This window comes from Limanda limanda, chromosome 2 (genome assembly GCF_963576545.1).
Source record: "Limanda limanda chromosome 2, fLimLim1.1, whole genome shotgun sequence".
NCBI classification, from domain to species: Eukaryota; Metazoa; Chordata; class Actinopteri; order Pleuronectiformes; family Pleuronectidae; genus Limanda; species Limanda limanda.
The window spans coordinates 18,152,398-18,176,094 of NC_083637.1; the positions used below are offsets into that span (position 1 = coordinate 18,152,398).

General features: G+C 41.2%; 3 protein-coding genes across 5 annotated transcripts in view; all 3 read left to right on the top strand.

Moving 5' to 3' along the window:
* Positions 1-23,697, top strand: part of rhbdl3 (rhomboid, veinlet-like 3 (Drosophila)) — a 70,446-nt gene that overhangs the window by 39,218 nt on the left and 7,531 nt on the right. For 2 of the 3 annotated variants that reach the window (XM_061095456.1, XM_061095464.1), the window contains exons 3-6: positions 12,197-12,355; positions 17,784-18,008; positions 18,363-18,511; positions 23,024-23,136. In XM_061095456.1, coding sequence (XP_060951439.1) covers positions 12,197-12,355; positions 17,784-18,008; positions 18,363-18,511; positions 23,024-23,136 — 646 coding nt within the window. Of the gene's footprint in view, positions 1-12,196; positions 12,356-17,758; positions 18,009-18,362; positions 18,512-23,023; positions 23,137-23,697 lie in introns of all 3 variants that reach the window. The other variant, XM_061095449.1, reaches the window with a different exon arrangement.
* Positions 285-3,226, top strand: LOC133027007 (uncharacterized). The gene is made up of 6 exons (XM_061094013.1): positions 285-346; positions 717-972; positions 1,105-1,248; positions 1,600-1,734; positions 2,002-2,106; positions 2,881-3,226. Exons 2-6 carry the CDS (start codon positions 717-719, stop codon positions 3,102-3,104), a joined length of 864 nt encoding a protein of 287 aa, XP_060949996.1. The 5' UTR covers positions 285-346; the 3' UTR covers positions 3,105-3,226.
* LOC133027255 (tripartite motif-containing protein 16-like) lies at positions 7,388-9,067 on the top strand. Its single transcript, XM_061094290.1, has one exon. It carries the CDS (start codon positions 7,388-7,390, stop codon positions 9,065-9,067), a length of 1,680 nt encoding a protein of 559 aa, XP_060950273.1.

The following is a 23,697-nucleotide window of genomic DNA, read 5'->3' on the forward strand; positions in this document are numbered from 1 at the left end:
TTCACAGTTGTTTCTTTCTTGATAAATTATCACTCTACAGTTTGGAGTCACGAGGTCCCCACAAAACACCTTCTGACAGTGTGCAAGTTGTAACTTTTGAAAAGTTAGATAAAACTGGTCCCCACAATGAACTATAATGTTGTGTGTAAAATGTATGAAATGTATTTTTTGTAGATTGTGAATTCAGACTTAGTTTAGCAGAGCAGACACAACTTTGGTCTCAAATATTCTTATATGTACTTTACTATATTATTTATTGTGCATGTGCCTTTATTTACAGATTACAGAGTTCGAAAATGAAACTGAGACTTTTGTACCAAAACTAAGACGGACTAAAAGTATTCTGGTAAGTACTTACTGTGAGTTGACATCATTCACAAATAACTTCCAATAATTCAGTGGATTATAATTTAACAATATATATAATGTAGTCTGTAAAAAATAATCACTTTAAGTTGAACATCAATTTTTTCAAGTTGATGCAAGTTGATATAATCTTATTTTTTTCAGAACAGTCAAAATACCCTGTTTATTATTAATATAAACTGCTAAAATAAACAAATTATGAAACAAAACTTGCAAAACAGCCAAATGAGATGATGGTTTAATTGATACATCAACACTGATTTTAATTTGGTTCTGTTAGGTTACTGACTAATTTCTAATCTAACCATTACAGCTCTACATATTTATAATGTTTTCATTAATTTTTTTAGATGAAAGACACAGATCTGGAAGATTCTGAGCTATTTGATTCGTCATCAGATAGTGCAGATGACTACGTACCAGGTACCAAAAGTGACAGTGATCCGGATAGCTCAATAGGCCCCCCTGTCTGCGATTCTACAACACCAGACAACATGATTTTGGACAGTCACAACATTACACCTGAAGCCCCCAGAGCAGTAGAAGAACCCTGTTCAAGTCAGACCATAAACGACAGCGTCGTTGTCAGTTCATTTAAAAAAAAAGGTGGGAAGGGTGTGTATGACAAAAAACATTATTGCTTGTATTGCAGTAAGCCTATTTCAAAAATTGCAAGGCATCTAGAGCGTGCACATGAAGATAAATCAGATGTGGCTAAAGCTCTAAGCTTTCCAAAAGGTTCCAAAGAGAAAAAAAGACACCTGGATTATATTGGCAACAGAGGAAACTTTGCTCACAATGCAGCAGTTATGGAGTACGGAAAGGGAAAACTCGTGCCACGACCGCCTAAAGGGTTGGATGAAATTGGAATAGATCCAAATGGTATGTTATTTTATTTCACTTTTTTGTTTGTTTTTGTTTATCATTTATTCATTTCGCATGGTTACACTGATGTTTGTGTGATATAATTGAAGACCACTAAGTGCTTTACAGTACAGCTTTGTCATTCACCCATTGACACGCACATTTATCTCGAAATCAATCGAAAATAAAAATTAACAAACATTATTTATTCATCTTTTTAATAATATGTAGTTTAAATACAAGTGTATTCAACACTTGAATGGTTGAATACACTTTTATTAATTAAACTGAATTTTCAATTTTGTATTATCATTATTCTGTAGTACATATATGTCTTTAAAGTGAAATTCTTTTTTTGTTTTTTCATAGAACCACATACAGAGGAGACATTTCCTCATACCGAAAGGGATGAAATGCTGCCACAACCACCCAAGAGACAAAATCCACACTCATCAAGTGATGAGGTACCTTCAGAATCCTGCAGAATGAGGCCTTCCTCAATAGGTGAACTCATGACACTTCTCTTTTATCTTTTGTATGTCAGTATTGATTATGTATGCTTCTTTCTTTATATGAATTGTTAGTGTTTTAATTATAGAAATGTCCAAATGTTTTAAAATGTGTCATAGCAGCCATATGGGAACAGAAAAAGAAACAGCACACCTTCAAATCCCCGACCATGTTAAAGCTGTTAATTAATATTTTTGTCATTTAAAAATTGTCCCTGGAAAATGTTGTTAAAGTTTTACTTCTTTTTTTTTTCTTTTATAGCACCACCAGCAGAGGAGTCACTTCCTCCCACTGAGAGGAATGAAATGCAGCCACAACCACCCAATAAACCAAAACCAGTCAGTACGATGAGGCCTTCCTCAAAAGGTAAACGTTTGACATGTAGTACCTCTTGTCTTTTTAATGTCAGTATTTATTATGTTTGCTTCTTTCATGGATATTAGAAATATATAGAAATTGCCAAATTTGTTAGATAGCAGTCATAAAAAAAAGACCAGATCAGAGTCTGTTTTCGGTGTTGCCCATTTAAGATGTTGCCACCAATACTTTGCCGCATAACTGTTGCTGCACCCATTTAATTTAGTTTTATCTGTATATTCAGGCCTGCAATAGTCTGATAAAGGGTTTTTAGGCTGATTCTATAGTCTATTAGGTGCTTAAAGTAGGACTCATAACAGTAACAGTTTTAATAGTATAAACATACAAACAACAACTAGCCCCTATACCAACCACCTGTCCTGGGTACTCACAAATCCATATTTAGTTAGATTAATGAGTGAATGGGTACATTGTGTTTATTTATCCAACAGATCCAACATTTTATAAATACATTATTGTCTTCATGACAATTTTGAGAAATTGATGTCAGTAAATGTGAGTCCATGTCAGTGACCAGAATTAAGAGTTTATTTTTTAATATAACACAGCATGTACAGCTTATAAGAAAATGGAATCAAAATCCTCTTTCCCACTGACCATTTCAGGCAGAATGCACAAATCAGTGTTTTCTTGGCAATGTAATTGTATAAATTAGTTTTCTTATACTGTAGAAGCTAGTTTATACTGTACAGAACTTGTAACTTTGGATTATAACTCTTACACACTTTGTCATTACAAATTTGTTTTTCTGACCACTTAAAGGTACAACTGCCCAAAAGAAGAAAACACCCTGGAAGCAGACAGAGGTGGAGGCAGTGGAAAGCCACATGAATCGATTCATCACATCTTGTATTGTTCCAGCAAAGTTTGACTGTGAGAAGTGTATAAGAGCTGAACCAGAAGCTCTTAATGACCGGAGCTGGCAGAATGTGAAATTCTACATATATAACCGCATTACAGCCAACAAGAGGAAATTTAGTAAATAATAGGAAGATTACCACCTATCTGGTATGGCAGATACTAACTTGGTCTACTGAAAATGTATATTTACTATGACTAAGGCATTTAAAAAAAATGTATTTCATTGTTCTGTTCTGAAGTGCCAATAATAGCCAACATTTTTGTTATTTTAAATTCTAAAATATATATATATATATATATTTTTTTACTAAAAGAGTTATGTTAAAAGGAAGGATCAGTAAAACTTGAGATTTTATTTGTTTACAAAAAATCCTGTCTTTCCCTAAAACTCAGATAACTTGAATTTTGTCTTTCATTCGACCAAATATTTTGAAAGTGATTGAATAGCAGTAAGCTGTTGCTCTGCAGTTGGCTGTAATTAAAAATATCTTACAAATTTGACTGAATAAGATTTATTCTTTGTACGGATGTAGATAGATGTCACTGTTTGATATGTTAATATTCACTTCAACCGCATAACACTAATAGTCCTATCAAATTCTGCTTCATTGTAAGGCAGAGTTCATTAACAGCAAGATGTTCTGTGCAAAGTGATGCTTTGCATCCCTATCACCATTTAAAGGCCTCATGTTATATCGCTACATTATCTATCAACAACTGAGCCAAGATTGATTTTTCTTCTTTGGTTTAGACTAAACAAACTGCTCTAACAAATGTAATAATGGAAGGACTTACAGTATCAGTAGTAATATATATATATATGTAATAATGCGTTATTGAAGCAAGGTCCCCATCAGTCTTATGACAAGTTGTGTGAGTCATGCAAATGATATGTAAATAAGGTCCCCATCAGCCATACCTACCCGTTTTTTCTTCGGTCCCCATTTTGCACAGTCAAAATACTACTTCATAAATTTAGATATTTTAAGTTGTGTATGTACTAACAGAATTTTTTTTAGTGCCCCTGATTTTTTTCATACCTCAAATACCTCTAGAAAGGGTGGTCCCCACAGATGATGACAACAAGTTCGAGGCCCGCAGACCATGGAAACCAGTATGTGTGTGTGTGTGTGTGTGTGTGTGTGTGTGTGTGTGTGTGTGTGTGTGTGTGTGTGTGGGTGTGTGTGAGTGTGAGTGTGTGTGTGTGTGTGAGAGAGAAAGGGGGGGAGATGGGGGAGGTGTATATTGAGGGTCTTGGTCTGGTTGGAAATAACCCTGGACAGTCTGGGACAAACAATGTGACACACACACACACTCACACACACACACACACACACACACACACACACACACACACACATACACATACTCACGACACATATTGTTTTTGCTCACACACTATGTGGTGACACTGGCTTTGGCTGACGTTACTTCATCATGAGAAAATGTCCTCGGCAGAAACTGGCTGATTTACTGCAAGAGAAGGTTGGTGCTTTCTGGAGAGTAGTTTACATTGTATACATTGTGTGTGTGTATGTTGTTTTTCCTTTCTCTTTATTCAGGACTTTTCTTTTGAGAGCAGGACTAATTTAATTTTATGTTCTGATTTTGTAACGCTTTCACTCAAAACCCTGTGCTTGCTCTCAAGAAGCTGCTGCTTGTGCTTCGAGTTGCTCTGACTCTGCTCAACCTGTGCTCTTGCACTCAGATGTTTTGTTGCTTGGTCAGATTGCATCTCTTCTCCTCGTCTAACGTCTGCACTCGGATTTCTCCTCTGATCTTGGATATTTTCCTTCTGAGCTTGATTATTATTTTGTAACAGGTCTGTCAAAATCCCCCAACCAATAGAGTGCCAGGTATAGTGTTGACAAATGTCTGTCTGCGGTTGAAGACGTACAATTCAGATCATATTAGAATTTTGATTTCACTAGAGTCAGAGTAAGGGTTGGGGTTAGGAAGTTGTATTGGTTTATTATAGGGTGTGCATTGTGGGAAAAGTCCTCACTAAGAAAGATATTTTTGTGTGTATTGAGGAACACACATTTTTATATATGCTGACAATTATAGGACACTATGCAGAACATACATTTCATGCTCAAAGACAAGCACTTAAATTGCAAACAAAGTAATTTCAACTTAATCTTTACTTTTTTTTACTTTGGACAAAACAGTTTTTCTCTATTTTGCCCCTCTTCCTGCCTCTTGCTTCCTCTTGTGTCAGGAGCGATGGAGATATTGAATGAGGAAGAGTGACGTTCACTTCCATCTCTTTCTTTCTAAATACCGACTATAGCATTGGCGATGCAATTCATCACAGACACGATGGGTTTTGGTGATAATCCTCCCATTGCATATGTGGGAAACAAGTGATTTTCACAGCCATGTTTCAAAGATGGCTCCGAGTCGTACTGACAACTGCAGTCGTGACAGAATAAAAAGCTGCTTTGTCACTGTTAGGTAACGCAGAGAAAAAAAACAATGTGAGCTCATGTCTGTGGTCATTTGGTGGAGCACAGAGCACCTGCTGCCAGCCTGGCTTTACTCAGCGTCTGCCAACACCGACATATGGCAAACACACACACACACTTATACACACACACACATGCAAGCACACACACGGTTACTGTTTCTGGTTCACGAGTGTTTGAATCTGGCAGGCGGCTCATATTGTCTGAATGTCACATCTTTATGCATGAATGCACTGTAGTTACACAGACATGGCCACAGTTACACACACACACACACACGCACACACACACTCACACACAAACACACACACACACACACACACACACACATTTGCAAATACATAAACACACACTGTTACATACATACTCACACTCAGGCACAGACAAAAAGAGAGAGAGAGAGAAAGCAGCTGTCTTCTGCCCACATCCAAAAACATTCAAATCAAACAAACAAGTCCTGGATTGTTGTTAATTTGAGGTCGTTTTGTTCTCAGTCGAACGGACAAATACTGAGCAGCTGCAAACATTTTCTGTTTTATCCTTATTTTAGGAGATGAAGGGCAGCTTGATTAAAAGCAAGGCCGGCAGAATCACCAGAAGTCTGTTCCATTAGAAACAGAGGTGGCTCACGCTCAGCAGCCCTCTCTTTGGCTTTCGTCCGTCCTGTATATCGTTGATAACATCAAACACAAGCAAATTGTGTGTATTTTTTTGTGCCTCTGCGCCAGCGATAGCCAGTGGCCAGAGACATTATGTGTTCGGGTTGTTCGTCTGTGAACACGATACCCCCAAGAACACCTTGAGGGAATTTCTTCAAATCTGGTACAAATTTTCACTGAGGAACTTATTAGAATGTGGTGGTCAAGGGTCAAAGGTCAAGGTCATATGACCCTCTGTTCTTATGAATATGAATTCTTAAGAAAAGCCTTGAGGGAATTTCTCCAAATTTGGCACAAATGTTCACTTCACATATGTGCTGATATTTAGGGCCCGAGCACCGAATGGTGAGAAGCCCTATTGAAACTGTAAGGATTTTTCTTATTAGGGCCCCGAGCACCTCCGATGGGAGGCCCTTTTGAAATTGTAAGGATTATTCTGAGCGTAGTGAATGGGCTTTTTGAGGGCTTTCCCATGCTCAAAAATGCTCTAAAGTTTGCAGTTAATTAGAAAGTTGTGAAAATTGACGTATTCTGGAGTCATTTGAAATGGGCGTGTCAAAATACCTCAACAGGGCCACCTATAGAAAAGCCCCTCATTTAGCATTCACCGATCAACACGAAAATGAGGACAGTTTTGTATCATGACCAGATGCATAAAAAAGTCTCTCAGTGCATTATGAAAAAGGCAACACGAAGCCCGGCATTTAGGATATTTTTACTTTGATGCACTTGTCTGGTTTTTGAAATGTCTTACACTTTGCGAAACAATGTCAAGCTAAATCAAATGGGTCTCAAGACATTGATAATGAAGATATAAGTGTACTGTGACTTTTCGTCAAACGCCATATGTTCACACAGTTTTAATGGGTTGGAAACTAAATTACATTTACAGATGTTTGACAATTAATGTTGAGAGATAACTTTAGTTCATGATTGAGGGTAAAGGGAGAATTTTTAACATGTACGTTACACGGTGTGACCGTTGTGTGGCTTGAAATTTTAATGATTCACCAAAAAGAGGAATTTATTACAAGTCCACTGTGCATTATCCTATCACCACCAAACTTCTGTCTCATGATCAGAGTCCAAGCCTAAACAGCTCTATGTGTCCATTTTACTAAAGTTTAAAGGTAGCTGCCTTTAAACTAGCTGCCTTTAAACTAATAGCTACTGTTAGTAATAGTGTGTCAAAAAGAGGAAGTGAACGAGAGGGGGAGGGGCAGAGATCTGTTTCTGTTCAGAGGAAGTGAATCTTTTCTACAGTCACTGGCAGCAGCTGAAATGGAGCAGCAAGAAAATCAACTGGACAGAAAAAGATTCTGCTGTTCGATCTGTGTGGATCTACTGAAGGATCCGGTGACTACTGTCTGTGGACACAGCTACTGTAAGAGCTGTATTAACACCCACTGGGACAAAGAGGAGGAGAGAGGAAGCTACAGCTGCCCTCAGTGTAGACAGACCTTCACACCGAGGCCTGTACTGGGGATAAACATCATGTTAGCTGATTTACTGGAGGAGCTGAAGAAGACTGGACTCCAAGCTGCTCCTGCTGATGACTGCTATGCTGGACCTGAAGATGTGGCCTGTGATGTCTGCACTGGGAGAAAACGGAAAGCTCTCAAGTCCTGTTTGAATTGTTTGGCCTCTTATTGGGTAAAACACCTCCAGTGTCATCTTCAGTCCCCTCCATTTAAGAAGCACAAGCTGGTGGAGCCCTCGGAGAAGCTCCAGGAGAACATCTGCTCTCTTCACGACGAGGTGATGAAGATGTTCTGCCGCACTGATCAGCAGTTTATCTGTTACCTCTGCTCTGTGGAGGAACATAAAGGCCACGACATAGTGTCAGCTGCAGCAGGAAGGACTGAGAGGCAGAGAGAGCTCCGGCTGAGGAGACAAACAATCCAGCAGATAGTCCAGGATACAGAGAAAGATGTGAAGCTGCTTCAACAGGAGGAGGAGGCTGTCAATGGCTCTGCTGATAAAGCAGTGGAGGACAGTGAGGAGATCTTCACTGAGATGATCCGTCTGCTGGAGAAAAGAAGCTCTGATGTGGAGCAGCAGATCAGATCCCAGCAGGAAACTGAAGTGAGTCGAGTCAGAGAGCTTCAGGAGAGACTGGAGCAGGAGATCACTGAGCTGAAGAGGCAAGACCATGAACTGAAGCAGCTCTCAGACACAGAGGATCACAACCAACTTCTACACAACTACCCCTCACTGTCACCACTCAGTGGATCTACACACTCATCCAGCATCAGGATCCGTCCTCTGAGGAACTTTGAGGACATGACAGCAGCTGTGTCAGAGGTCAGAGGTCGAGTACAGGACATTCTGAGTGAGACAGAGACAGAGATTTTACAGATTGTGTCTCGAGTGGATGTTTTACTGCTGCAACCAGAGCCAGAGACCAGAGCTGACTTTTTAAAATATTCACAGGAAATCACACTGGATCCAAACACAGTAAACACACATCTGTTATTATCTGAGGGAAACAGGAAAGTAACATGGGTGAGAGAAAATCTGCCTTATTCTGATCACCCAGACAGATTCATTGGTAGGTTTCAGGTCCTGAGTAGAGAGAGTCTGACTGGACGTTGTTACTGGGAGGTGGAGAAGGAGGTGGAGATGGGGATGTGGGCAGGACTTCGTGTAGCAGTCACATACAAGAATATCAGCAGAGCATTGCACGAAAGTAGATTTGGATATAATGATACATCTTGGTCATTATCTTATTATGGACACGTTTGTAACTTTTCTTACAACGGCATCAAGACTTCAGTGCCAGGTCCTGTGTTCTCCAGAGTAGGAGTGTACCTGGATCACAGTGCAGGTGTTCTGTCCTTCTACAGCGTCTCTCACACCATGAGACTCCTCCACAGAGTCCAGACCACATTCACTCAGCCTCTCTATGTTGGAGTTACTGTTCATCCTGGATCCACAGCTGAGTTCTGTAAACTCAAATAGACTCGAGTCATTAAAAGAAATGATTTAGATTCTGTGTTTAAATCTTTAACTTCTTTTGTCTCCATGTTTGTTGATCAAAGTTTGTCGTGGTGACGTTCCTACTCCGCACAGAGATCAGCTGTCAATCAAACACTGACCTTCCTTTATCAAACATATTTAGTTCTCACTTTGCAAAGACAGAAATCTATAATTACACTGACATGAATGTGTTTGAAAGAACCGGAGCACCGAGCGGTGGGAGGCCCTATCGTATTTCGAATGACTTGCATTTCCATTTTGGGGCTTTTTCAAGGCGAAATTGCTGTAACTTCGGTGTTCGAGGTTCAACCTCCCTGAAACTACATGTGTGTAACAACAGCCACCCCCCCCCCCCTCCCTGCAGACATTCAGATGGTTTTAAGTAATGGGCGTGGCAAAATAACTGACTAGGGCCCCCTAAAGGGCAGCCCCGGCACTACTATTGGCCGACATCTACAAAAATCGATTCATGACACTAATTTGGCCATTTTCCACATTTGTACTTTGACGAACTTGTCGTACGGCTTTCATCAGATCAACTCCAACTTCTGGGAGTATCACTTCAACAAGATGGAGATATAAACTACCTCGGTGTATTTGATTTCATCACACGGTGTGACCGTGGCGTTCCAACAAAGTTTGATTCACAACATCAAAACACGAGCTTCTGTATCTCTGGCATATTTGGTCCAATCGGGTCCAAACTAGACATGTAAGACAAGAGTCCCAGCCTGATGACATCTACACTGACAACTTGAATCCCAGCGCCATCTGCTGGCAACAGGAAGTGACATGTTTTATACTTTGATGCACTGCTGCTGGGTGCCAAACAGCTCAGTCAACTCATTGGATCATGGTGAGAATTGTGACATTCCCTCAAACTGTGTAAACATTGATGTGCGCACATCAATGACAACATTGTCTCCTTTGTCAAAGGAGACAATGTTGTCAAAACTCCACTGTGCAATGTCCTATCACCACAAAACTGCTCTCTCATGATCAAAAACCATTAGCAGGCAAGGATCGACATCGCTTGATGGATGCAGTAAATGAAGCATTTATCCTTGCTGCAGTGCGAAAAAACCCGCATGCAACGCGGAGACGTGCGCTTGGTCATCGGTCGATCTCTCCACAAACCGCAACAGGCTTCAACGTGCGGGTGCTCGGGCCTGTCAGTGCTACAACGTAGCCCTAGTTAGGGCCCGAGCACCTCTGGTGGTAGACATGTAAGACAAGAGTCCCGGCCTGATGACATCTACACAGAAATCATGACTTGAAATCCCAGCGCCCCCTGGTGGATACAGGAAGTGACATGTTTTATACTTGAACTGCTCCTGGCTGCTTTACAATAAACATCTCAAAAGAGCTCAGTCAAGTCATTGGATCATGGTCAGAATTGTGACATTTCTCAAAGCGTGTAAACATTGAGCTGCGGCGAAGGATCATCCTTCACCAAAGGACACAATGTTGTCATAACACCACCAAACTTCTGTCACATGATCAGACACTAAGCCTGAACAGCTCTGTGTCCAACTACTGATTCGCCATGAAACAGGAAGTACTTTGTTAATCCACTCTGCATTATCCAACCGGCTCCGAACTACTGACCTATGATCACAATCCTGACCTGAACAGCTCCATGTATTAATATTAGTTCAGGGTCATAGCGCCACCTACTGATCAGTGTGAAAATTAAGTTGTGGTAACATTGTCCAATTGAGACAAAATTGCTCATGCTACATCAGAGCCCCTACTTGAACAGATCTATATGTCTGTGCGTAATAATAGGGATGGCGCCACCTACTGGGAACAGGAAGTAAGCTTTGTTTTACAACTATCATTTGATTTACATAAAATGTTCACAGTTTGATGTGCTATTTGATAGCGTGGACGGTAATGAGAAATTAGCAGGCAAGAATGGACATTGCGTGACGGACGCAGGAAGTAAAGCGTTTATCTTTGCCGCAGTGTGCAAAACGCATGCAACGCGGAGACATCCGTCTCCACCGACCGCATCAGGCTTCAACGTGCGGGTGCTCGGGCCCGCCAGTGCTACAATGTAGCACTAGTTCAGAGTTGAACTCTCGGTTTTCCTGTGGTGAGGCAAATCGTTGTGTGGATTCACGAGTTACATTTTTGGTGTACTTCGACATGCCTTTAGATTCAGGTGGTCAACGTCAAGGTCACTGTGGCATCAGAAAACTTGTTTTTGGACTTTTAGGCTTATCTCAAGTCTGTCTTCAGGGAAGTTCTTATAATTTGGACTCAAAGATAAACTGATAAGATTTCATTGCTCAAAGGTCATGGTGACTTTATACGAATCCTGGTGAAAAAGTGAACACACTCTGGTTGGTGGAGGCATACAGCTGCAGGGTATCTAGTTTAAATTTGTATATTGTCAAGTGGTTTTCACCCTAATTTACCTCTTAAGATTTGATGTAGCGAGTCATAAAGTGCAAAGAAAAGAGAGTGTGGGTCCATGATGACAGGGGTTACAAAGCCAGAGATAAGTGCTGAGCCTTTCCTCTATTAAAGTGCCTCAGTAATCACTGCTCCGGTGGTGTTTCAAATTTCCGTCTTTTGAAAAATAGCTTTGGTTTTGTGGGAATATCTGGTGTTTTGCGGAACATCTGAATGCCTCCTCTGTTCTGGTTGTGAATATAAGCTGAAACAAGCCTGTGGTTACATGCACTCAATGTCTCTTCACACTTGAATCCAGAGCTGTTAAAAGGCAATGCCGCGTCTCCGCATTCAGTCCTTTTGAAGCAATTATGTCTCTTTTTCTTTTTTAACAAGATGCTCAAACTATGACTAAACCACTTCACTGCTGATGGTGTTTTGAGCTTTTGACATTTGGCTCCACAGAAAACGACGCACTGGAGGTGGATACTGACTGCCTGTGCACTTCTCACATGTTTGTTTGTGTCTGGTGCCACTGCATGTGTGTTGTGCCTGCAAAACAAATCAGAACATCATTATTGGCTTTGAGTAATTGTTCTGTTTTGTTTTTTAGTTTTTTTTCCATTCTCTCTTGGAAGATTTGAAGATGAAGGTCTTGTCATATCAGACTCGTCTCAATCTACTTTTTTCTCTGTGTGTGCTCATTTGCAGTATGACCCAGAGAACTCGGGCTTCATCAGTACAGACCGATTCAGGGACCTTCTGGCGGCACACGGCTCCGAGCTTGACCCCCACAAACTGGAAGTCCTGTTGGCCCTCACCAATGGAAACGCTGATGGCAAAATCTGCTACCAGGACTTTGTAAACCTGGTGAGACGTTTGAACTTTTCACCAACATCAGTGTTGAAAGGAAATCAGTCGTTTTCTGGGTCATTTGCTGCAGTAATATTTTTTTGGAATTTATAATTTATCAATTATTTATTTGATTTATTAACATCAATATATCCAATATGTTCTTCAATGCTATGTTAAAATGTCATGTGCGATGAGTCTTTCATAAATCTGATTCTGTCATTAATAGAAACTGTAAATTAACTACATTAGCTGTTCTGTTTAAAACTAAACCATTGGGTCACTCAGTAGAGAGCACGTCTCCGCCAAGGTTCAACAGTCCCCTTATGAAACCAAATTCAAATTCAAAATTTTTATTCAGATCTGCAACAAATTGCATTTGTCATAAATATAAGTCTTCTAAATGTACCAGTATTATTTTAATCAAGATCCATCAATTATTTTCGAATAACGAATCCCTAAATTCCGGCCTCTGATCCGGATCATGCGGTACCATAATTGAATAGGTTCAATCAAGCAAGTTTCAGAAGTCTATCAAGTATTTTTTTCACAATCCTGTAAACTAAGAAACAAACAAACAAACTGAAGTGAATACTTCCTCTCCTCCTTGTCAGAGCCAATAATTATGTGGAATGTACTGACATAAAATGTGGTAATGGGTGTAGAGTGACTTGTTTGAGACTTGAAACACAAAGCGTAGTACTTGGACTCGACTTTGTGACCCTGGGTTTCAGCATCACTCAACATCATGCACTTTGCTTTCTTTGGTCACATTTCAGTCTTTTCTCTAATTGTACCTTCATCCCCAAGAGCCATATCTCAAGATCACCTCAGCTGCAAGGTGGCGATTCTTCCGGATCTGAAATGACTCTCAGTCTGGTGATAAATTCCCCTCTTAACACTCACCTTGCCCCACTTTCACTTTCACCTTCAAACTGCTGCCTGCCGCTGATTGTCCGCGGCCTCACTCAAGCATCTCCAGCTGTGCTCGCTGCCTCATAACCTTCTCATTTTCTGTTTTCCGCTGTCTCGCTGCTGTTCCTCATGGGGAGGCTGAACTGCTGACCCGGGACTGGGATGTGTAGGTCCTGGAGTGGGAGTAGTTGTCTGGTAAACAACAACTAGTGGGTGGCGGAGGGGGTGGGATGGGGTGGACTGGGTTTGTGTGCGTCAGCAGCAAACTCAATGTTGTGAGTGTGTGTTCGTCCATCTCTCCCGTCTCTCTGGTTCCTCAGAGATGCTTATTGACTGGCACAGTGGGTGAGGAATGAGGCCTGTAGGAATCTTGGGAAAATGTCAGAGGTTTTTTTTCCGCCATTGGTTTGCTGTTGGTGCATTTGTGTCATGTGGAAGGCTGCGGGTCATGTTGGGCCACTGGAAGTGGGACAGAGAGGAGTGGGTTGCGTGCATTTGCATGTAAAAAAATATTATGAGTCACTTTTGCGTCCACTCACTGAATGTTTTTTAACATTCACAGAGAGGCATCCAAAAAACAAGCTGAACGCAGAGAGCAGTACAGGGAGGGTCGGACGGAGCTAAGAGAGAAGAAATGACATTTGTGGTTATGGTAATATGCTGTGCAGTGAATGAATAACTGCTAAAACTGTTATGTCAGCAATACAATCATTTTAAAAGTAGTTTTCAGACTTACTTTTTCTATAACTGTAGATGAAACTTCGACAGAATAATGAACGAATACAGATATTAAACAGACTATTTATTAATGAAAACATGCTCGTTCTAGCCTTAATACCAGATTAAATGCCACTATTGATTTTTTCCTTAGATAACTTATATGTATTGTAGGTTGAATTTCATGCAATATTAGCCCCCAACCCCAACCTTTCCCCCATATCAGTGCTTCCAATAATGATGCGAAAAGTCCAAAACTGGAATATCACTTAAAAAGATTGAATGTATTAATTAGAGTATAAAGGGTTGTTCGTCTCTACATGTTGGCTCTTTGATACACTGGCAACCTGTGAGACACTGGCAAGGTGTCCAGGATGTGCCCCGCCTTTCGCTCAATTTCAGTCCCCACCCCCTGCAACCCTCAAAGAAGCAATATAGATAATGTGTTGTAATGAAGATAATAGGCATGTAAACACAACAATGTTAGACTCTCCAAGGGCAGATAATTAATGCCCTGTGAAATAAGAGATCCAAGGGTCAGGGCGATCTGGGAACTTGACAGAGTGATATAATTATTCTTCTGAGTTAATTGGCAGTGCCTGGTGTCTGTTGGAATACCTTTTATCTCTCCAGCTGTTCTGCTTCCAGACAGAGATGACAGAAGAGAAAAACAAGAGAAAGAGGAGACAGAGACAAACTCTGGGGGGGTTTATGCGTCGCAGCATCTCTCCTTTGCCACACAGCTCTGTAATTACCTGCTCACTACGCCGTCACAGTCAGCGTTCGAATCACCGCTCACTCCTCTTCTCTCTGTTCTTTTACCTCTGTCTCTCTCTCCTTTGCATAAGAACTTGTGCTTTTCTCCCTGCCTCCTCCTTATCCGTGCCACTTCACATTCTTCTTTCTGTCCATCCGTATGATTCCGTCTCACTCTCTTTCGTGCATCGCATCTCACACATAAACGCGACTGTCCTGGGCAGAAACTGGCTCACTAACCGGTTTACTTCTCCCAAAATATCTACAGAGAGGTTCAACTGCTCTATTTTCTGCCCAAGTAGGATGATATTGAGGAGTGATCATGATGGATTGGTGCCAGTGCTCACACCAGCACTTGCACTCTCTTATTTTAGGGTAGGGCCTGATACAGTTATTTCTATTTGTGTATCATTTTCTTGTCTATGGTGTGACTCCTTGGTTTTTTAATAAGTAATTAGTTTTATTTTGGGTAAATCTTAATGTTTGGATACAGTATGTTAGGCACTGTGCTGCGACCTTTTTGTGAGTGTATTATAGGAGACATGATAGTTTCCTCATGCACAGAGGTCCATAAAGAACAAAAAAGCAGTGGACTGACGTACACAGAAAATATGGAATCGCCATATGGCATCAACCTGCACGTCTTTTTTGAAACAGGGCTGCTTTCCAATCTAAATGTGAGGAAATCCCTGCCGCCAAGTTGGCAGGAAACTTGAACCCAGAAGAGTGGATGCTGTTATTGCAGCAGATTAATAAGACTCGTTCAAACGTTTTTTTATGTGGTTTTCAAAAATCACAGTTTACGTTTCCACATCTTTTTGACAACGTAAGGTTTTGTGATAACAAGCTGCTCCCACGCTTTCTTCTTTCCTCACTTGGTCCTCTTCCTCTTCTTTCTTCAGTTTGTCTCCTTATCTTTCCACCTAAGTCTTTCTCTCACTACCGTCCCTCTCATCTGACTGTGTTTTCCGGTGCAATAATCTCCCTGTTGGCCGAACATCGATTTATCACCTTCCCTCCTCTCCCTTCTCCTCTGGCCATTGGGTAAACAGACCGAACGTCATTCTTTCTCTTGTGTCATACAAAGAGGAGAGGAATTGCAGTCACTTCACACAAAGAATTCACTGTCGTTATGGAGCATGGTAGCCTGGGGGAGGTCTTTATGTGTGTATGTGAGTGTGTATTTGCTTTTACTATGGAAGTGGCCATGGTAACCCGTAATCATTTTCCCACAGTTCTCTGTGGCTGACATAAAGGCTGAAATAATTGCCTTTATTCTGAAGTTTATCTCCGAACAGCGATCCCTGCAGAGACACTAAAAGTCTCATTACGCTGTGCCAGCAGACACATCAGCCAACTGCTCGTACAGAGAATTTATTGATGTTCAGATTTTACATCTGTCCTCACGCCACTATTGTTTTTGTCTTTTCTTCTGAATTAAACATGAATCTGAAAGCTATGACTTCTCAAGATGTTTGTCAGGGTTCCGAGACGTCTGTGAGAATACTGGAACAAACATCAATCCAATCTTCATTACACATTTAACATTTGAGGCAATTTAAAGTTGTATAGCTTTTAAAAGTTGCAATAGCATCCAACCACTTTTTAAATGTACTTTATTGCCAATAACTCCGCTACAATAACGCTACATTTCTCCTAATTTGGACAAATCTCTGCCCTCGCTGAAAACATTATTACATCCCTATGTCCTTAAATATAACATCCGCCATGTGACACAATCCTAGAGGCACAAACACAACAGTAGAATTGAGTTATGGAGCACTATATAAACACAGCAGAAAAAGAGATTCAGGATGTAGGAGAGAAAAGAGGAACAGGAGTCTTTGCATCGTCATGGACAGTCTTATAAAATAAAACAGCAAGTGCAATAAAGCCACAAAGCTTGGAGGCAGCAGTGATTTAGGCAGAAAGCCGAGACTCTTCCAGCTGCGATAAAACACAACCTGTCCAACAGCTTCGAAAAGAAGGTTTTCTGTTTGTCTCGGACTCTACATTTTAATTGATCTAAACATATATGTCTATAGGTTATGACTTATTCTTCCATGTTATTCCTGTATCAGGGTAGATCCCCTCATTTATGCTTGCCTTTATTTATACAGTGTGTGTGAGAGTGGGGGGAATGGGAGGTCCAATGAAAAATGAGACACATTGTGTGTTTGTGTGCCTTTTATGCTAAACAGATGATTTGTGTGCATGTGTTTTGTCGCTATAGGTTGCTGTGTAGTAGTGCAGTAGCTATGACTTACTGATTAGTTGCTTGGTTTATGGAATATCCGAGAATAAAGTGAAAAGTGAAAGCTTTTTGACAATTTTTCTACAGGGTGGATGAAAAACGCTTGTGTTGGACATCTACGAGATTCAAATGTGTTTCTAGCGATCATTTGAGTTTGTGAGTGTGTGAGGAGTTTCAAAATGTGACGCTATTGTTTGAAAAATGTGATTCCTGTGGTTGGAAAATAATTGCAGTGACTCAAAATAGAAAGTGTCTTTGAACAGAAGAATCATGTGGTCAGATTTATAAAGATAAGATCTGTGATGCAAAGATTTGGATTCATGAAGCACTTGTGATCACAAAAGAACAAATATGTGTTGGGAAATGAACTCTTCACTCACAGAAAGGGATAAAGAGAAGAGTTTGTTGGTTGCTAGGTGATGATGCAGGCATTCTGTTGCCATGGCGAGGCGGGAGGGGGCTTTCAGGGAGGATGATCGATGTGTGTGGCCTGTGCTCAGAGTGTTGAGGCTCGACTTGTACACTGAATGGTTCATGAATATGCATTCCATCATTATCTTGAATTGTTCATGTGTTAAAAAAAATGCAGATCAACAGAAAGATTAATGTAAAAAAAACAGATGGAAATGTGATAATAAAAATGAATACATAAGAGATAGTAAAAATCTCTGACCCGTCTCCCACCCACTTCTCCTCTTGACTGAGTCCTCTCTTTGCCTCCCTCTTTCTCCTCACCCACTCCCTCTCCATACCTCCTTTGCATCCTATTCATCACTTCACTCTCTCCCTTCCTCCTATCTCCAGATGAGTAACAAGCGCTCCAACAGTTTCCGGCGGGCCATCCTGCAGGGGAGCAGGCAGCTGAAAGGCTGCAGTCTCAGGGATGAGGTTGGCCTGGGGCTCTCGCAGCGGCTGGTCCGACACGTCGCCTACGAGACGCTGCCGCGTGAGGTCGACCGCAAGTGGTACTTTGACAGCTACACCTACTGCCCCCCGCCGCTGCTCATTCTGGCGATCACCATCGCTGAGGTGAATTGTGATTGATTGAAACAGTCCTACATGATCTGATTATTGCACTTTTACTTCAAAGATTTTTTCGGTTATTCTACTAAACAATTAATGCATTTACAACAAGAGACAAAGTGATGTAACAGCAGAAGTAAGGACAGAGGAGGCAGCTAACTAATGTCAATATGTTTCAAAATATAAAAAAAAGTTTTGGATTTTTTGAATTAGTAATAATATCAATAACAGAAACTTTCTGATATATTTCAGTCATCTGCAGAAAGTAGAAATATCAATTCCTCAATCTCCTGTTGAGTGTATATATTTTATGCGTCCTGAATTCACTCACTTCCTGTTCATCCCTCTGCACTCTCCCAGGTAGCCGTGTTCATGTACTACGGGCTCCAGCTGGAACGCTTGGTCCTGCAGGTGTCCAGCCCGTCATTCCTAAAGAGCCCCTTACCCTACCACCCCCAGCTACGAGCCCAGGCCTGGAGGTACCTCAGCTACAGCTTCATGCACACTGGGTGAGTTATCGCCTCACAACTGTATTTCTTATTGTGAACTTTCCTCACTTTTACCCTACAGGGTTGCAGAATGCCTGTGTAACGCTGTCACCTTCTAATATTAAAATGTTCGAATTTCCTTGCTTTATGTGACATGAACTGATCCACAGGGATAATATTACTATTGATGATATACAGATTCAGGTTCTGTATCTGTGGTGGTTCAGGTTCAGATTTGGTTGTTGAAAAAGAGTATTTGATTATTTGTTCCTTTTTAATCTAGATATTTATAGAGCTAAGTTTGATAGAACTACCAGACCTTTGAACGGGGTTTGGCGACGTTCATGTAAACATGCTAAATTCATCAGCCGAAATATATATTGTGCAAATACACTGAGCAAATTAAATGATTGAAAGTGGGAGAATGAAGCTAAGAAATAGGAGATGGGGTTGTGGCGGGCATTTTTCTAAGGAGTTTATTTGAGTCTTAGGTTGCATTTGGCAATATAATATTTGATAAATTAAGTTTCTGTCAAAAAACAAGGGGCATATAATCCTGAGGGACTCTTAAAGTATCACATTTTCAAACAAGCTGTTATTATTGGATCATTGGTGTAATGTGTATTCACTGTAATGCTGCTGTCACATATGAGGTTGGGGATCGTTTATTTTCCCAACTCGACTCTCTAAAGAAACCTCTCCTCTCCTCTCCTCTCCTCTCCTCCCCATTGTCTTATTTTATTATCAGTTCAGTCCAGGTCATCCAGGTTTAATTACCCTTCTGGGTAAATGTAGTCTCAGGCAATAGTGAGTACTAATAAAAAGGTAATTTAATTATGACTTTCTTGGCAGAGATGGCAGCCCCAGGGATGACAGTGTGTGGTGGAAAGATAAACTACAGAATGGGTGAATGGAGGGATAAAAGGAGGGCGATGGGATGATTAACATGCATTGATGTCACAGGAACATGGTGAAATGATTTAGGCTCTCAGGGGAAGTGGCTGTGAAAAGAGAAATGTACAGTTTGTTATGTGTAGACTCACTTTCTGACAACTCTTGACAGTGTGTACTGTTGATTATTCAAAGCCAGGATACTGAATTTTAAGAGGGCCCACCATTGTTTGTGGGAAGCATTACTTTCTTTATCTACCGTCAGATGTTCATTGTATTTTTTTGTTAACCCACTAAAATGCTTAGGTTGGTCTCATACATGATTTTTGAACCTGCCTCATCAACTCTGTCTGATTGCTGTGTTTGTTTAATTGAAACACAACTTGAGTGTAAAAGTGGCACTTTTTAGATTAGATTAGATTAGATTCAACTTTATTGTCATTGCACAGTACAAGTACATATGCAACGAAATGCAGTTTAGCGTCTAACCAGGAGTGCAAAAAAAAGGCAGTAAAGTGCAGAGTATTGTGCATATATTGCAGAGTATTGTGCATATAATGCAGAGTATTGTGCATATTAAAGTGAAATTGTAATAAATAGGATCTGTACAGTAGAAATATATATGGAATATAACAGTATTAACAGGAATTGTAAGATATAGGACGATGAATACACTTTGAGTAGGCTAAAAAATATAAATATATATAAATATGAATACACTATATGCAGGATAATACAGTATTGATATGAACTCAACCTTCACCTTACCTCGATTCATGTCATGCATTAATTCTGAATACTGAGTGACTCATGAACTATGACTATCCTAGAAATGGCTTTTGAATGCATTCGGTTGTTTTTTCTGACTTCATGTTACGGCTATTTATATCAGTCCAATTTCAGTAGAAACTGAAAATCAAACAACCTTTGATCATATTACAGCTGAAGTAACTTGCGGTGCACTAAGACATATACAGACACATCTGTATGCAGATCTTAACAACAAATCCCTGCAGAGTGAAAGTGATGAGCATTGAGTGCCAAAAAATGAGTTGAGAAATTACACCTGCCCATTGCAGTACAGCACAGTGTTGATGTTAAGATTCAGGTAAGTGTAAAAATTAGTTTGCCATTTTTTTCTCACTCCTTATTTGCCTGTAATTCACAGAAGAGTGAGAAAACATTGGTGCCACAGTGAAATGACCCTGAACGAAAGAAGAGGAATAACGCTGTGTGCACCCCTTCTTCATGACAGAATCATTGCTCACAACATTAAAAGAGACACTTTTTGGACTTTCTGACACCTCTCGCTTTCTCTCTCTCTCGCTCTCTCTCACACCCCGAACGCGCACGCACGCACGCACATCCACAAACCATGTAATCCTGTCAACAGCTCAGCAGCACTGATCCTACCCAATTCTCAACACTAAGACAGAGTGTACACACTGGTCCCAAGCATCCCTCAGCAGAGCAGCATTATGTAAGCAGAATCTCGCTCTCTGTTTTCTCACTTGCCTCGACTCTCTCTCTCTCACACACACACACACACACACACACACACACACACACACACACACACACACACACACACACACACACACACACACACACACACACACACACACACACACACACACAAACAATGTGTGTGTTGGAAGTGTGAAAACATAAGGAAGATTAACTTTGTGCAGAATTAAACCAGGACTGAAAAGCAAGCAGCAGCAGGAAAATATTTCTTTGCAGTTTGTCTTCATTCTAAAAATAATAATAGCTTGAATTTATATGGAGCTTTTCAAGAGACCCAAGGGCGCTTAATTATGAAGGGTTTGTCTAACAATAATAAGCAATAAATTAGGTTAACTTAGGTTGAGGAGCAGGACCCCGCCTCAGCCACACCTGTCAATCCTATAGTGGGCATACCAGTTCAACACATCACGCTCTGTGTGTCTCATCCCACCCGCTCCCTTCATCCATTCACTCTTCTACCTCGTCCCTCCTTCTGCTCATCCCTACCCACAGTCCCTCATCCTCCTTTCCCTTCTTCCCTCATCCCTTCATCCTCTTCTCATTCAATCTCATTCTCACGGCCTCTCAGACACATCTGCACCTCAGCCCTCCCCTCATCAACCATTCATCTTTCCTCCACATCTAATGCATCCATACTTCCAGCACAGCCTTTATTACATACTGTGACCTGGGCTCTTTCATTACAATCTGCGAGTGTTGACATTGACCATCTAAAAAAGGCTTCATACGTTTTTCTTTTTTAAAGGTGGATACGAGACGTTTCAATGAGTTAATCACATGAATTCAGCAAACTGAATCAAAGTCCTGCTCTAGTTAAAGATAGGATTAAACAATACTCTTGCCATGGTCATGGAGACACAATAGACCCTCTCATGGGTATCCACAGATCTGCCTGACAATGGACACCATCCCTCATAGCCTCATTAGCAGTACGGTAATAGATAGCCGCTGTTATCTGGAGCGGTGTCGTCCTTGTGCGTGTGGACGGGCCTTTCACAGCCGATCAATACGCCCCATTGTCTGTCTGATCACTGGAACAATCCACCATATCGACATTGTAGTTTAGGTGGGTGAGTCGTTTCTACCGAAATAGATCATTGGCCTTGTCATGTTTTTCCCTGTCCGTGTCGGGAGAATTCGATGTGTGTTAGTGTATGCGTGCCTGTCAGTTTTGGGGATTGCCGAAGCTGTTTGTTGTTGTTTTGTTCGCAAAGCATCATCAGGACACAACGGTTCACTCAAAACTGTCGGAAGGATGAAAACGGAGACTCCTCGAAACGTCTCATCTCTCCCTCGAGCTCTCTTTCTTTCTGTCGTCTCTTCCTCAGCACAGCATGGGATGTCAGTATAATTCAGACAGAGGGAAGTGGTTGTAGTGAGTGAGAGTCGATGATCGAGACTGAGAGAGGAAGAGACTGTGAGAGGGAGAGACAGGGAGGCCGGATTATGCTAGCTGCTGTTCTTTTGGTTTGTGCTGTGACACCCGAAAGTGTCTGAGCTGCTGACTGAGGTTTGGCTGGAAGGACTTTTCGAGCCATGAAGGGCACAGGGTGTGTGTGCGTGAACAAGCTATCCCTTGCTTATAGTCATCACACTGAAACATAAGCCGTTAGCGGATTTGGATAAATGTGCAGCCGATACGCATGGATTTTATATTTTTACTGTGCTGTGCTGTGCTGTGCTGTGCTGTGCAGTGCTGTGCTGTGTGTGTGTGTGTGTGTGTGTGTGTGTGTGTGTGTGTGTGTGTGTGTGTGTTCAGCGTGTGTCTCTGTCTGTGTTCTTATATAATGTTTGAGTACACTAGAGGGATGATGACTAGCAATGATGGTCTAGACAGCGCGGTTGATGATGAAGGAGCAGATGTTCTTTGTGTGCATGTGTGTAGGTGTGTTTGTGAGTGTGTGTGTGTGAGCACGCACACTTGTGGGAACAAGCATAAATATAGAGGGAACAGTAAGGTGATGTTTTGAAAAATAAATTAACACATGAACGATTTATCAGGTGGCGATATCATTTTTTTTTTTTATTTTAGTTTTTAAGTTATTTAATTGCTTTGTACATTTTTATTTGCAGTTATTTGTAGTAATATTTGCTTTGTGTGTGTGCATTTTACAGCATTGAACACCTAAGCCTCAACATGGCCATGCAGCTGCTGGTGGGAGTCCCATTAGAAATGGTCCACGGGGCCCTGAGGATCGGACTGGTCTACGTGTGTGGTGTGCTGGCAGGTGAGTGCGTGGTCTCTCACACACACAAACACACACACAAACACACCTACAAACGCAAGCACGCACGCACACACACACACACACACACACACACACACACACACACACACACACACACACGCACGCACGCACGCACGCACACACGCACACACACACACACACACGCACGCACGCACGCACACACTGTTGTCTCCCCCTGACTTAATAGCACATAACTTGACTTACATTAATTTCCTTGAGACTTGCTCTAACTTTAACTTCATTTAATTCAAAAATTGAGTGTGTGTGTGTCTGTGTGACAGATGGCCTTGTGTTTCCCTCTTAGTTCCCGATGTGGAGGAGTGTAGGGGGTTGTCAGTCCCCCATCAAAGCACTCACATCCCCCTATGGCCATGAACAATAGCAGAGAGAAACAAGTGGGATCTCAAATGGAGCAAAATCCGAGCAACATATTCACACAAACACACAGTAATAATGACATTTAAAGTGAGGGGGGTGATGCAGGGATGAAGAATGAGAAAAGACCAGGAGGGAAGATGAACTCATACAGTTTAATAAGTC